This window comes from Gossypium arboreum, chromosome 2, assembly GCF_025698485.1.
Source record: "Gossypium arboreum isolate Shixiya-1 chromosome 2, ASM2569848v2, whole genome shotgun sequence".
Classification (NCBI taxonomy): domain Eukaryota; kingdom Viridiplantae; phylum Streptophyta; class Magnoliopsida; order Malvales; family Malvaceae; genus Gossypium; species Gossypium arboreum.
Genome location: NC_069071.1, coordinates 2,095,610 through 2,112,323, shown reverse-complemented (window position 1 = coordinate 2,112,323; position 16,714 = coordinate 2,095,610). Strand labels below are relative to the sequence as shown.

The following is a 16,714-nucleotide window of genomic DNA, read 5'->3' as shown; positions in this document are numbered from 1 at the left end:
TCAAAATATAAGTGACTGTCTTGGAATTGCAAAGTGATATGTCCTAACTTCTTTGGATCGTCTTTGTTTTGAGATAGAGATTTCTAAAAGGCTAACTTATAGCCAATACTTTGATACAAGTAAACCCAAATTTTCAAATACTTTAAAGAGGATTACATCTTAAAATTTTTAATTTCCGACATTAGAGACATTTTGATAATCAATTAGGTACCAATTTTTGGGCGTTACGAGGGTGCTAACCCTTCCTCGTACGTAACCGACTCCCGAACCCATTCTTTTGATTTCGTAGACCAAAACCAACGATTTTAAAACAAATGTTTTAAAGGTGATCCAATCACACCTAAAAAGATTGGTGGCGACTCCCGTTTTTGTTTTTTAAAGTCGATTCCCATTTTCCAAAACTCGATTTGAAAATGGTCTCGACAATGGGCCATTCCGATCAGGCCAAATTATATTTGTAATTTTGGACTGAACTTGGACTTCATTTTTTTTGGGGTTTATTATTTTAAATACTGAAATGGGCCGGGCAAAATTGAGTGTCTACAGCTGCCCCTCTTTGCTCATTGCTGTGTAACAGGAATAGAGCAAAGACTATAAAAGGACCAATTTTGCCCGGGCTCGCCAGCTTCAGACTTCATGGTCCTCAATCTGCTCCTTGCAAACTCAGGATTGTTATGTTGATATCTTCAATCTGCTTTCCGCCGAACATAGAGACACCGAGTCTGCTTCTTTAATTTGTAGAGATGTCACATCATCTTGGATCTAGCTTCAGTGAAACATCTGAAGATTAAATCTGCTATGCGTCTGCTCCCTGTTGAAGTGGAAATGCCTGACTTCGATTTGTTCTCTGACAATACAGAGACGACAAATCATCTTGGATTTACTTCATCATAAATACGTGAAAGCCAAACCAGCTATATCTTCGATTTGTATTCCATGTAAGTACAAGGATACTAAACCATCTTGGATCTTCTTGAGAACATCTGAGAGTCAAATCTGCTATGTCCTTGCAAGAATGCCAAATCATCTTGGATCTGCTTTAGTATAAACATCTGAAGGCTAGATCTGCTATATCTGAGAACATCTGAGAGTCAAATCTGCTATGTCCTTGATTTGTTCCTTGTAAACACAAGAATACCAAATCTTCTTGGATTTTCTTCAGTATAAACATCTGAAGGCTAGATCTACTATATCTGAGAGTCAAATGTGCTATGTCCTCGATTTGTTCCTTGTAAACACAAGAATACCAAATCATCTTGGATCTGCTTCAGTATAAACATCTGAAGGTTAGATCTGCTATATCTGAGAACGTCTGAGAGTCAAATCTGCTATGTCCTCGATTTTTTCCTTGTAAACACAAGAATATCAAATCATCTTGGATCTGCTTCAGTATAAACATCTGAAGATTAGATCTGCTATATCTGAGAACATCTGAGAGTCAAATCTGCTATGTCCTCGATTTGTTTCTTGTAAACACAAGAATACCAAATCATCTTGGATCTGCTTCAGTATAAACATCTGAAGGTTAGATCTGCTATATCTGAGAATGTCTGAGAGTCAAATCTGCTATGTCCTCGATTTGTTCCTTGTAAACACAAGAATACCAAATCATCTTGGATCTGCTTCAGTCTAAACATCTGAAGGTTAGATCTACTATATCTGAGAACATCTGAGAGCCAAATCTACTATGTCCTCGATTTGTTTCTTGTAAACACAAGAATACCAAATCATCTTGGATCTGCTTCAGTATAAACATCTGAAGGTTAGATCTGCTATAGCTGAGAACGTCTGAGAGTCCAATCTGCTATGCTACGGCCTATTACCCTGCTGTTTAGGGGATTAAAGCACGTTGTCTTCGATAACCTGTGGAATGATTATGCCTGATAATTAGGATGCTATGATCGAAGTGAGTCAAATTCTCCTAATTAGACATGTTATAATGCAAAATGTTATGAAATTGATTCCTATTTCGAATGTCATCACTCATTCCCTCATCGAAGTTTTATCTTTACTTCTCTCAAGGTATCATTCCTGCTCAGCCTGTAGGCTTGTATCATTCTTCAAATGCTATGACCTATTGAGAATATCTGTAAGATGATCTTTTCTTAAGATCAATCGTTTGATTTGTTCAATCATCATTTAGACTGAAGAAGAAATTCCAGTTTCCCCGAGTACTTCCGACCCTCACATATGGGAATTCCTTAAACAATTGTCTTGTTTTAGTTTCTTGTATTATCTAGAAATTTCCCGAGTAATATGCAAAACTTCATTTGTGAAGATATTTTAGTTTATCTATCATTATTTTAATGCAACAAGCTTTATGAATAATGGGAGACAAATAAATTGATCCTGAGGATAATTAGATTTGGACAAATTATTGGAAGGAATACAAAAAGATTAACTTGAGAACATATCTTTGCGAAGAAAAAGAATCCAAAGATAGTAAATAGGATGTAAATCGATGCCCCAGATATCGCCGCTTGGCGTCTATACACCACTCCATGAAGACTTTCTTGAGTTCAACATGTGTTTAAAAGATCCAAAGTAATTTGTTGATGCCTCGATATGTAACATACTTCACTTCTCTTCGAATCCGGTATAGCAAGGTCACTGCATGACTTTCCAAATTTGAGCTGCCCTTTCGGGTTTTCAACTCAAAACCCCTTTGGTCTCAAGGTGCCCTTTGCGGGTTTTCACCTTGGCCTCTCCATTTTTTCTTTTTACTTTTTTCTCTTTTTTCTTTTTTTTTTCTCCTTCTCTTTTCTTTTTTCCTTTTTTTTTTGAAATAGAAGTGCCAAAGTGCTCTTTGAGGGTTTTCACCTTGGCTTCCCTTCTCCTTCAGACAAAGTACTCCTTGACCGAGTTCGAATTCACTGGATCAGATAAATTCTTCCTATCCATTTCTTGTCAAAATTAGTGCACCTCTAGAGAAAGCCCTCTTCGTAACATATGGCCCTTCCCAATTCGGTATCTTTTTGCATGGGAAGGATCCCTTTCAGTACAAGGTTTCCTTTGTGAAATTCTTTTGGACGAACCGTCTTTGTCATAAGTCTGTGTCATCCATTCTTGGTACATTTGCTTAGGATGAATACTTTCAAGTTAAGTTTACTAGAGGTATTCAATTCTTGACTCCATCAAAGCTTGGAGGAAAAATCTTGATTCATAAACCCATGAGAAAGGGATTGCCCCAGCAGTAGTCCTGGCTGTTGTTTGTCAAACCCTAAAAAAAGATGGTTCAATGATTCTCAACAGACAAGAATAAAGTTGCTGACTTTATCCTTCAACTTGGAAAGCTAAAGTACAGAGATTACTCTCGGAGCATGACTCGATGATGTTTCTGAAGCATCCCTAATCTTCATAAATTGCCCCCAACTGTGAAGCTGCCAAATGAGCGTAGCAAATAGGAGCCACAACAAATATGGCTGTGGTGATACATATAGGATAGAGAATGAACAAACTCTTGCAGATCATCAGCCGAAAACCCAGCCTGGTCTAAGAGAACATGATAGTGGGTCTGCCTCGTGATTCCAATCATTCCAGCATGGGTACCAAGGTAAAAATCATTGTTCTTTGGATGGCATACTTTGTTGTCAATGGTAGTATCATGTAGCACATTGTCAGGAGATCCCTGCTGAAAAAACTTGGTATGATGGTTTTTCGTACAACAATAACCACAATCTTTAGGGTTCCACTTCTCGTCAAGGAACTTGCAAGCCTCAACAACTTGATCAAAACCTTATTGAATTGAAACTCGCTAACCCCATCCCTGAAAATAATGATTTGATCAGGTTTCCTCTTCCCTGAACTTGTATAGAAGTCTAAAAGAGCTTCCTTCATGATACCGTCATCCACTTTGTCAGAAACTGGTTTTGATGAAAGAATCTATCATTTTAAGCTTTAGAGACTGTGTACGGCCTGATGCCCCTAGCTGGAAATCAATGGCCACCACCTGGAGCTAACCATTGACGGCATATCAGACTGCTCAGGAAAGCCAAACAATGCACTCATTCCAAGGATGATGGTTGGAACCTTTGAAACAACTGGAATTGAAGGTGTTTGCCCCAGCGTAAGCATAAAGAGTAGGCGGTAGTTTTTTATGCCAATTTTTACCAGTCTCGGTCATCTTCTATAATTTGTTTTTTTTTCTTCTTTTTCTTTTCTTTTGGCAACCTTTCTTGTACTGTGGTATGGCGCATTACCTTTGAAAAGACTGCAAACTTTTGGCATTGTGCAGTCATATAATCTTTTTTTTTTTGAAATGGATGACTTTTAACTTTGTAATATTGGCATATGAAGCTATCTCCCCCTCTTAATGGAGTAGTTGACGTCCACAAAGATGAGTCATTGTTAGCTTGAAACTTTTGACGAGCTCGGGCTCATAACATACATGCCCCATAAGTCTTGACTCCTTTAAATTTGGCATTCATTGTACAACTGATGCGATCCCTTTCCATGGTGGACTAACAATGCCCCAAAACCTCATGTTTATCCTGGCAATTGCAAATCCTCCTGCATGCGTCTTTGGACCACATTTTTGAATCACCATAATAGTCTCAACAAGGTCTTGTTTTGTCTCCTCAGCTAATTCCAATTTCGCAATCTTTCCTTCCTCTAAGGCTATATTTCCTACCACCACTTCATGGGGTAAAAACCATTTTCAACAAATTCAGAAACAAGTCACAATTTCTGTCACCTTCAAAGTACTGAGATTCCTCTAAACACATATCGCACTCAAAAGGAACTCTGAATCTGTAGTATCGTTGCCATGTCATTGATATCTAAGGATCTATGATAGGCACACAAAAGTATATACAAGGAATAAATAAATTCAAGAATGGCTATTTACATGAAATGAAAATTTATAAAGAATGTCAAAGGTCAAAAGAATCAGAATGAAAGAATATTTACTCGGATAAATAATAAAAGTATATTTTATTGAAAATAAAAATGTCTGAACATGAGCCCACTTCTCAAAAGAAATCTCATTACTCCTAGGCTTTAGAGCAACAAGAGTGTTCTAAATATTACTCCGTAAAATTCCTAAAGATTACAGGAAGTTCTTCTACAATCTAATTGTTTAAAGAACTTCCCGGTTCGTAAGGGTGAATGCCCTCAAGGTTTCTTTGTTCAGTCCCTTCCTCATGTATGACATTGATAGGATTATTTTTATTTCCAAACACCCCCTTCTCCGGGTAAGCTATCCCTCCTGACACAAAAGTCGGAGATATGTAAGGGAACATCGTTAATTCCCATTCAACTTCTTTTTCACTCAGCCGTGACCCTCTTCTCTCTCTCTTTTTTTCTTTCTCTTTTTAATAACTTTAACTAATTAGGATTTTTTTTATGGATTTAAATGCATGTGATGTGATGTGATGCAATGCAAATGCATGAATGCAAAAGAAAAGGAGATGTTGATCTTGAATTCAATTCCATTAGAATAACTTTTCTAGAAAACAGATTTCTTTACATGAAAATAGATTACATATGTGGTCTAGCCCTTCATAGTCCAAGTAAACGCTGATCTTTTCTTCATGGTCGAATCCTGTAAATTCTCTAAAAGATGCATTTGCTAGCTCCTTGCTGCTTAATCTGAGCTTCGATCTCTTGCTCGCTTATCTCCATGATACTCATCAAAAAGTGCCGACTCTTGGATAATCTTCGTTGGTAATCAAGTCATGTATTCCTTCGTGGACTTCCGACTTTCTCTCGTCGTGCTCTTGGATAACCTTTGTTGGCTTGAATCTCTGGCAATCACATCATGTATTCCTCCATGGACTATCAACTTTCTCTCGTCGTTTATTTGGACTATATTCAGACGACCGCACTATAATCTACTTTATCAATAAATTCATTTCCTTATGACAAACTATTCTATTTAGGAATCAAATTTCAAATCAACACCTTCTTTTCTTTGATGTAATGTAATGCAAATGCATGAATGCAAAAAGGTATCGATCTCGATTCAATTTCATTTAGAAAACTTTATTTAAAGAAAGAATATCTTTACATATAAATGGATTACAAATACGCTTTTGCCCTGATGCCCAAAGTTTTAAAACAAACTCTTAGCCACGATCTGATTGTATCTCATATTGGTGCTCAATATGTTAGCTTTGTCATTGTAAATAATCAGCTACCTCCTGAGTTTGAGCTACGACCTCACTTGTGGGGTAATCCGTGCAGCTAGGGGCACCTCCTCCAATACCTGTGAAATTGTTCGATTATCTTGAGAGAAAATGGTGAACAAGCGGGCATCAACATTCAAGATGTCTTGCCTTAAAAGATATCCTATATCCTCAATACTTCTTAAGAGTTTTTAGATTTCTGTTCCCGCAGAGCATTGCTTGTATGGGTATCCTCGCAGCATAGCTAATATCTACTTTAAAGGTCTTTAAATGATATGGTCTTCTTTAATCTCATTGTTTTGCGTCCATTTTGACAGACCATCAGGGCTTGCATTTCCATTGTCTCTGATAAGTGCAACATAGTAAACTCATGCTTGTTGTTTGGTAGCAGTCCTATAGTAAACGAGCTTTTTACCATTATAGGCAAAATTCTTTCCATCCAACTCATTTTTGTAGGTCTCATGCACTCTATCAATCACTTTCCTTCCAATACCCTTACCATCCACATGGCAACCGTCTTCATATGAAAGAGAAATGCTATAATGGTAGAAGTGTCCATCAATACTCCCACACTCACTTTGAATTGCTCATCTATCCTCCTGTCAAGCATATACTACAAGTCCCCTTAGTTATTGTAGAACAACTACTTGGCTTTATTACTCCATTGATCCCATATTTCCTTTAACTCCTAGAGATTATTTTGCGCTACGCTAATGCGAGTGTAACCCCATAATTCTGATGTCTATCCTTCAGTGTTTCCTTTGACCATTTATGGACGTTAGCGTTGCCCTCCATTCTATCAAGAAGTCCGTTCTCCATAATAAAACTTTCTAACTTAGAAACTGACCGTGAATCGATACCTTTTAAATGCACAAAAGAAAGAAAACAGTCAGTATCATATGATATTAATAAACATAAAGATAACCTAAGTATAATTCTATCTATATTGAGCTCTTACGGTTTTTCTATATGTGGTTTGTTTCTAAAGTTTGAGGTACCCGAACCAGCAGATTCCTCGATCCTCACCCATTATAGGCTCATTTGAATCGAGTTCAGTTCAGGGGAATACATTTCCCTATGGCTACACGGAGATGAAAATCTCACGAAACCATAGGTACGGATGTATCCCGAAAGTGATCCACTATCCCGCACGAGGCGAAAACCTCACGGCGTAGCTTCTCACTCCCACTTAAGGGTGTGACCACAACAGTCATGCAAATGCAATGCGTGTCGAATATAGCAACACATGCAATAATACAAACACATGTAATGCAAAGAGGATTAAATTTTAAAATTTTTAATTTCTGACATTAAGACAAGGGATAATCAATTACACGGCTTGACTCTCTTATTAGTCCCCAGTGGAGATGCCAAGCTGTCGAAACCATTTTCTAAATCGAGTTTTAGAAAATGGGAATCGATTTTAAAAAACGAAAACGGGAGTCGCCACCAATATTTTTAGGTGTGATTGGATCACCGTTAAAACATTTTGTTTTAAAATCATTAGTTTTGGTCCACGAAATAAAAGAACGGGTTCAGGAGTCGGTTACGTACGAGGAAGGATTAGCACCCTCGTAACGCCCAAAAATTGGTACCTAATTAATTATCAAATGTCTTTAATGTCGAAAATTTAAAAAATTTTAAGATGTAATCCTCTTTAAAATACTTTGATTTTGAAAATTTGGGTTCACTAGTATCAAAACATTGACACTAAGTTAACCTTTTGGAAATCCCTATCTTGAAACGACAAATCGCCACATCCAATAAGTTAGGACACAACGCTTTGAAATTCAAGACAGCTTGCTCGTATTTTGAAAATCTTAAAACTTAGAAGGGTACTTGACTATTCGAACTCAACGAGAAAAGTTGCAACCCAATAAGTTAGGGCACTACTTTTCTCAATGCTTTCAAATACTAAGCATTGCCTTTTTATTTTATAAAACTTTTAAATATTGTTTTAAATGACCTTTTAGAGTGACAATTCTATATTACGAAACATAGATATTCAAATAGCGTATATTACAAAGTATTATAACACTTTATATAAATGCAATCACTATATAGAGGTAAAATAGAATAATAAAAATAATCATGCTAAGCAAATAGGAATATACCCAAAAGAAAGCATAATAAATGCACTAATTATATACAATATATCATAAATAAAACATTAAATAATATAAAAACATGGTAAATATTAATGTGTAAAATATGTATGAGTAAAATAGATAACATGCATAGCAAATGGATAAATAGAATCTACATAAAATATAAAATATACAATCTAATAATTTAATGTACACATGAATGGATTAATAAATGAAATGATGCATATAATACAATATATCAATGTACATATATAAAAATATGCATTTGAAAGTAAATTATAAAAGTCTAAGATATTACATAACATATGAAATACATAATGAAACAATAATACATTAATTCTAAAGTAAAAACAAATATTGTATAATAATAAAAAAACATAAGTTTTAAAAATATATGTATAATATAAACAATTGATAAATAGAATGAGCATATAAAAAATGTGATATTTTATAATAAATTTAAAATATAATATATAATAAAAATATATTTATAAGAATAATAATTATATAAAAATATAAAGTATATTGGTTTAGAAGAATAATGTATAAAATATCAAATATGTAAAAGAATTTATATTTATAATGAAATGATTATATAATATATATACATGCATAGAAAATATATATTTGAAAATAAACTATATAAAAGGTTAAATATTATGATATATAAAATACATAATCAAATGTATAAAAGATAGGAAAAAATATACATATTTGAAAAATGAAGAAATTAAAATAAAAAAGGGTTGAAAAACTAAGATAGACGAAGAATAAAATAAGAACAAACCACGTAGAGCAAGAACGCAAGAGGGAGAGAAATTTGAGTGAATGCTCTCTAGAATTCTTATTGCTTCCCAAAAACTCAAGTGATTTACAATGAAGGGAGAGGCCTCTATTTATAGTTGAGCCTCCCCAAATCCAACGGTACAGATCAATTACATCAACGGTTAAGATTAAAGGATATCTACAAATTAAATCTCCAAGATTACAAAATCATATCTTCTAAGATTGTATATCATATCTAAGATTGCAATCATATGTAAGATTGTATCATATCTAAGATTGCATATCACATCTAAGATTGCATATCATTGAAGATTATATTTCCATATGAGTCAAGCTTGTAGATGGACCTTAAATCTTTTCAAGTAATGGGCCATTCCGATCGGCCCAAATTATATTTGTAATTTTGGACTGAACTTGGACTTCGTTTTTTTGGGGTTTATTATTTTAAATACTGAAATGGGCCGGGCAAAATTGAGTGTCTACAATATGCTTCAATGGTTCCATTAAATGCAGAGAAACACCAATTTTGAGTTCATATTGTCACGAAAGAAAAGCCGAAGTCTCAATGCTTATTTCATGATCTCTCAAATGTTGAGCTTCCATGATTAGAGTGATTTGTATGGTTGAACTTATCTATAACTTCTTTGCTTGTATGGTTGATCATGGGCAAATAAATCACTTGTAGACCTATTTAAAGTTTTTTTCTTAAAATCTCTAAGCCTAAAAGAGCCCCTAGTATTTGGGGGAGGGGATGGGCTTTAGCTTTAATAGTCAAGTTGCCAACTTGGTTAGACCTATTTTCCTATTTTATAATTTATTCTTTCTTTCATTCAAAAGCCATTGAAGCTCTTTGTTAAAATCTACTCATCCTCTCCTTTTCTTTTGCCAAAATACCCATTGTGTAGCACCCCTCGCCTGACTCAATCGTTGGGTATAGTCAATTATACACAAATATACAATTATAAATTAAACACATTTACAATATGATACATAATCAAAACTAAATCTTAATCGGGTTTACGAAAGCTTTTTGATTGACCCAAACATAAAAGAAGACCAAATTGTAAAGTTTCAAAATTTGATGGTCGCCATCATGATGTCGCCAAACAGTTTGCCACGTAGTCACTTCAGTCCACTCGATGTTGCGACGTGACTCACGTTGACTGAAGTTGCGATGAGGAAGATTACACGTTGGGACATGGGCTAAATTTTTGGAAAAATTTGAGCTATTTTATAACTATTTCAAGTTTCTAAACAAACTAGCCAATTTACACTTTTATGATTCATAGTCACCTATGCTAAAACATGCATACATAATATAGAACAAGGTATTAGGATACCAAAAACATATCCAATCAATAACATTACATGTATATAGCCAAATCTATATTATATTCAATCCACCATCTAATTCTACGTACCATTCCATTTATTTTCAAATATAAGCTCCCCTACTTGGCCTGGAGTTAAGACTAGATTTTGAAGGTCATATCGGCCACCAAAATGGCCCAAAAAAAATAAACAGACTCTCAAAAATCGATTTTCAAAACATTCGCTTATTTTTCAAGAAACCCTAGTGGGCATTTCTTTGTTTTTTTTTAAACAAAATTAATTTTGACAAGTTCAATTAAAATTCAAATTAAAAAGATTTTCATTAAATTTAAAAACATATTACATATTTGATCATTTATTGTTATTCCGAGTTTCCAAAAAAAATCCAGTTTTGCATGTGAAAAATCAGAATTGACAATTTGATTCTAAAACCATAATTACTAACTTTAATGGCCAATTATTAATTGAGTCAATTATTTAACTTATCCAATTCTTTACATTCATGCATGCAATAACTAAATATACCCAAAAAACCAATCCCATGCCCTAATTTGTAAAATAAATTATTACAAACCAAATAATAAAAATATAAAATTAAATATTTTATTTAATAAAATCGGGACGAGACCTCCAAATTGCCAAATCTTAGCCCTAACCTTACAGACTACCTGAGAAATGTTAAACTAATGGGATGAGCTTAAAAAACCCAGTGCGAATCTTAATCAAAGGTGATCAGAGTATGTAGAACTTACAAACCATGCAGGAAACTCATTTAACAATTGAGCACAAAAGCTAATAGATTATCGGTAATTACAATAGTACACAAAATTCACGCTTTCATGGTGCTTCCAATAGTTATGCATATGCATGCTTGAGAATGACAATGAAAAAGGTCCTACCCATCCATTCGTTACACACCACGAATTCCCCAGAACCGGTCTACCAAATCACCAAGATAATTAGGATCCGTAGCTTAGTGTGGATAAACCAACAATAACAGTTTGCAACAAGCTATCAGTAATATGGATGACCCACCAAAAATGCAGATAAGCTGCAAGTAAATTCCAGTAAATCGCTAATAATGTAGACAAGCTGCCAATAAGATGTAGACGATACTGCCAATGATGTGGTCAAGCCACCAATATCCAATAAATCCTACAATACTCTGGGTATAGTATACTAACAACAATATTGCAGATATACCGTCAGTACTCCACTAAACTCCTCCATCACCAATTAATCCCAATCCTCATGCAATGCAGTATAATATGTCATGTATGTAGCATGATCATGCTTGACAGAAACAACTACCATATAGTGCAATGGCATGTTATATCATGCGATCAATAAATTAGTTACACACGTATTTTTGTCAAACATTCAAAAAGTCAAAACAGTAAGCATGTAATCACGCATTCAGAACATGAGAAAGTAATACAATAGCGTACATTAGCAGATTACACATATTCGTTTATAGCAAACAAGCCAATAGACACATTCGATCAACTTAAGTAAACATATACATGCATTCGACTAGTATAGAATAGGCATGGTACACGCCCCTCATGGCTTTGTTCTAGGGAGTGCCCACTCACCCCCAACATACCTCTTACCACATAAGTGTTGTTACCCCTTTATATAACCAATGTCTTTCTTTGTAACATTTCGATTATGGGCTTAGTCGGAACAGTAGTTTCAGGACCACAAATTCGATGAGGAAAACTTCATTTTTATTATATTTTTATGGTCTATGATTTCATAGAATAATTTCGTAAAAATTTCGACGTTTGGGCACTCAATTTAGTAAAAAGGACTAAATTGTAAAAAGTGTAAAAGTTGAGTTTTGCATGTTAGAGGTGTCTAATTGTCCTGAAATTTTAAATGGGAGGTCCTTAAATGATAATTAACCCATTGTATAACTTGTTGGACAAAAATGGCCTTGGTTGGGTAAAATTTGAAAGAATAGTAAAAAGGGCATTTTGGTCATTTAGGGGTAAAATGAATTAAAAGACAAATTTTAAACCCCAAATGTGTCTGTTTCTTCTTGCTACAGTAGAATGTACCAAGAGCAGCCATGGTTGGGGTTTGTCCAAGCTTCCAAGCTTAGTAGTAAGTGATTCCGAGTTCTATTTTTAAAGTTCTATGTATTTTTGAAATCCCGGTAACATGATTTACTCATTTCTACCATTATTTTGAGATAGGGTTTATGTTTTAAAATTTATCCATGAGTGACATGCTTGTATTTTGACATTTAATGGTAGCGAATGAGTGTTGGCTATTAAATAAACGACTTTTACTAAGCGGTTTTCGATAGAAACGTTCGAAAGGACAGTTTGTAAAAGTTGTAAAATTGATCATAAAAGGGTGAATTAGTGGGAATTGGAGGCTGCCATAGTTATGAAAATGATTCAGCTAGGCTTAAAATGTAAGGAAATTGAATAAAAATTATTTTACGAGCATTGGGCTAAAAGTAAAAATATGTGAAAGTTTAGGGGTCAAATGTAAATTTGTAAAAATATGATTTTTAGACCCATATGAATAATGTGACTAATTATTAGGCTAAATGTGATATTATAGATCAAGAAAATCAATATTTAGGCTTAAATCAGGAAAATACAAGGTTATGGACTAAAATGGTAAATTGCCATTTCTGGATTCGACGAATGTTCGCGTGATTTAATAAGCTTATTATTCATGTTATTATTGTTATACATGAAATATAATTTTTTATAATTGTATTTAATTTGATGTTAATATAAATTTGATGGAATATGATATTTAAAAGAAATGAGTGGTTATCGTGTAAATGAGGTCCTACATATATTGCAGTAAAGGTTGTCCCGAAAGGGTAATCTTTTGATCTCATTATGAAAAGGAAATGTACACTTTGTGTGTACCATGTGAAAATGGATAGCTTCGGCTATCAAATGTGAAAAGGGATAGCTTTGGCTATCGAATGTGAAAAGGGATAGCTTTGGCTATCAAATGTGAAAAGGGATAGCTTCGGCTATCGAATGTGAAAAGGGATAGCTTCGGCTATCGAATGTAAAAAGGGATAGCTTCAGCTATCGAATGTGAAAAGGTTAAGTATACTTTGTGTATACCACATGAAAAGGTTATGCACACTTTGTGTGTACACTTGAAAAGGTTATGTACACTTTGTGTGTACACTTGAAAAGGAAAGGTATACTTTGTGTGTACCACTCAGAAAGAAACGTACACCTCGAGTGTACAATTGGAAAAGAAAAGGTCCATTAGAAATTCAATAATTCAGCGGTAATGATATACATAGTGATATAAAGAAAAATGGTATGATAAACTCATCTATACTTAGTTGATACTAATATGATGCATATGATTGTCCTGTTTGCATGAGTGGTTGTGCTAAGAGATAGCATAGGTACGTACTCGAAACTCATGAGTATATGTTTGACATGTGAAATGAAATGGACTTGTGAAGAGAGTGCAGATGAATGAGTGATATTTATGAGAATAATTTCTATGACAAGCTTGTGATAATTATCATTATGTTGCACTAAGACAGATTAGGACAATAGCAGTGGTCTGACTTTGAAAATCCACTAAAAATAGTGAAAATTGATTTATAGGCTGAATAAAATATATAATTAAATCTTAGTGAGCCTAGTTTCACATAAAGGAAATGATGTAAGCAAAAGAATTTTGTATTATGAGATATTTGAATTCTTGTGAGACAGAGTCAGAATAAGTTTGAAATCCCTTGTTCTGACTTGGGAAAATCACTAGAAATTGTACAAAAATAATTATGAGTTAGGAATCATATGAAAAAGAGACGGGAACATTATCTGAGTCTTGTACTATGAGATAAATAAATTTTAGTGAAGAAAGGTCGAAGCTTTCAAACAGCAAAATAGGGGAGACTTTAAATAATAAACTGTACTTATTGGCTAGGCCAAAAATTCTGAAAAATTTTATGATGGAAAGATATATGAGTCTAGTTTCTGGAAAAATTTACGAATCTTAATTTGGAGTTCCATAGCTCCAGATATAAATGATTTAGTGACTGTGACTCAAGAAAACAGCTTAACCAGAACATGTGTAAATGTACAATTGGGATAGTTTTGCTATGGAAAGCATGTTAGTAAATTGCTTATTCATGTGAGCTTACTAAGCGTAAAGCTTACCCCCCTTTGCATTCCATTTAATGTTGTCAAGTTAGCTCGGGGTTGGAAATCGTCGAAGGCAGTATTACACTATCAAGCCAACACCTTGAGAGTATAAAAACATATGCTAGAATTATCAAGTGAGTGGCATGTATAGGGACCTAGTTTTATAACATGTGTTATTATAATTTGGCCAAATATCTTGGTCTTTAGTAAGCAAATGATTCTAACTTATAAATCTAGCTATTCATGTTATGTTTGATATTGGTGATGTGCATATGCTTGTTTGCCATGCATGATTGGTAATATGTTATGTGTTGTTGTGAGAATGTCATGCTTGTGTCTTGATTGTGATATAAAAGTACTCAATTATGCCATGTCAATTGCTATGAAAATGTATAAGTATATGTAGGTAATTAAGGGTGACAATTGGCTTGGAAAATAGCCTTGAAATTGTCCACACGGATAGATACACGGGCGTGTGTCTAGGCCGTGTGTGAGACGTGGCTTAAGCACACAGGCGTGTGCCTTGGCCGTGTGACCCTAACTTTTTCATGAGCAAATGGACAGAGAGCTCCATGGGCACGGGACACAGGCGTGACCCAAGCCACACGGACCAGTGTGACCACACGGCCCAATCCACACGGGCGTGTGACTCTCCGAAGCAAGAAAATTAGTTAAGTTGCCCAAAGATTTTCAAAGTTCTTGGTTTAGTCCCGAACTACCCCAATGTATGTTATAGGTTTGAAGGCCTATATAAGGGACCATATGCATGTGTTCGAGATGTTTTAATTTTTGGTGAAAATTTTGTGGCCCTGTTTTGCATGTTGTGAATGTTTAAGTCGATATTGCCTCGAACCCTGTCCCGGCATTGGATACAAGTGAGGGGTGTTACACTCTCGTGCTTTGTCGATGTGATATTTTCCTAGTGTGTTACAAACATATTCAAACATAGCATTCACTACAATAAATTTGACTAAAAAATTGAACTTGAATCGAGTCAGGCTTTAGCTATCAATCGAGTAAAATTCAAGCTTAGAAAAACTTGCTTGAATAGCTCATGAGCCTTATTGAGCCTTTCATTTTTAATATGTATTTTAAATGTTTTTAGATTATTAAAATATGTTATCATCTTTAATATATATTATTAACCCTAAAATTAATTATTATTCTAAGCTTGATCTTGAATACGGACAAGCTTTATCTACCTCAAGTTCGACCTTAAGTATGAAAATTCTTAAACAAGCCTAATCTGTGATTAGCACATATTTAATGCCAAATGTTAACGGGTTTTGATTCACTATTAGTACATTAATTAAAAAATATATATTATAAATTTTATTTCTGGCCTCAAGAGTACAATATTAAATAGCATATTAATATGACTTTTTTTAATAAAAAATAAAATTAACTAGAAAGCACATTTCAAGGCCTTCCATGAACTTATGCATGATAAGCTTAAAAAAGGAAGAATCCGACAATAGTTACAACACTGACAATGCAGGTGGTGGCCCTTATTTCAATGGCATTAGAGGGGGCTGGTGCTAGTGCAAGGGTCTCACTATCGATAACATCACTTGTGCTTTTAGGGATAGGAGAAGGGGAGTCAGAAACTTCATCGTTGGCAGTTGGTGAAGGAGGGGATGAGACCTCCTTGTGAGACTCAACCTCAGAAGAGTATCCTTTGTTGGTGTTAGGGTTGTCGCTTTGACTAGGGCTAGGGGAAGAAGAGCTTGAAGAGCTATTTGGGGATCCAGGATGAGATGAATTGGGTACTCCTTCGTCGGACTTTGATGGTGAAAAAGAGGAGCCTTTGGAGGATTGTGACGGTGACTTAATGGAGGGGTACTTGGGGGAAGAAGCCGGAGAAGAAGGAGATGGTGACTTCGAAGGTGAAGATGGCTTGGAAGGGACTGATGAAGGTGATGATTCGATAGCAAATGCCCCAACAACAACCATGAAAACAAGTGCAACAACAGCAAGAAGATCTTGGCATGCCATCTTTCACTTTTGCTTTTTAATAGTTTCTTATTACTTGTTATCTTTTTATTAAAAGATTGATATATATATATATATAATATGTGTATGTAAAAGAAGTGCTTTTCTTATGAACTAAAATTGAACCTTTAACATCTCATAATACTATATTAAGATTTCGTTCTATTTTTATTAGGCTTGTTTAACTTCTATCTGTTATGATTTTTTTCTTTGGAATCAAAAT

General features: G+C 34.6%; 1 protein-coding gene across 1 annotated transcript; it reads right to left on the bottom strand.

Annotated features, from left to right (window-relative positions):
- Window positions 1–15,951: 15,951 nt before the first annotated feature.
- On the bottom strand, window positions 15,952–16,494 carry LOC108472212 (uncharacterized). Its single transcript, XM_017773719.1, has one exon. The coding sequence runs from the start codon at window positions 16,492–16,494 to the stop codon at window positions 15,952–15,954; it is 543 nt and encodes a 180-aa protein (XP_017629208.1).
- Between the last annotated feature and the right edge of the window lie 220 nt (window positions 16,495–16,714).

Excerpts from the sequence above, each read along its gene's own strand:
- LOC108472212 (XM_017773719.1), bottom strand. The coding sequence starts at position 16,494 with ATGGCATGCCAAGATCTTCTTGCTGTTGTTGCACTTGTTTTCATGGTT.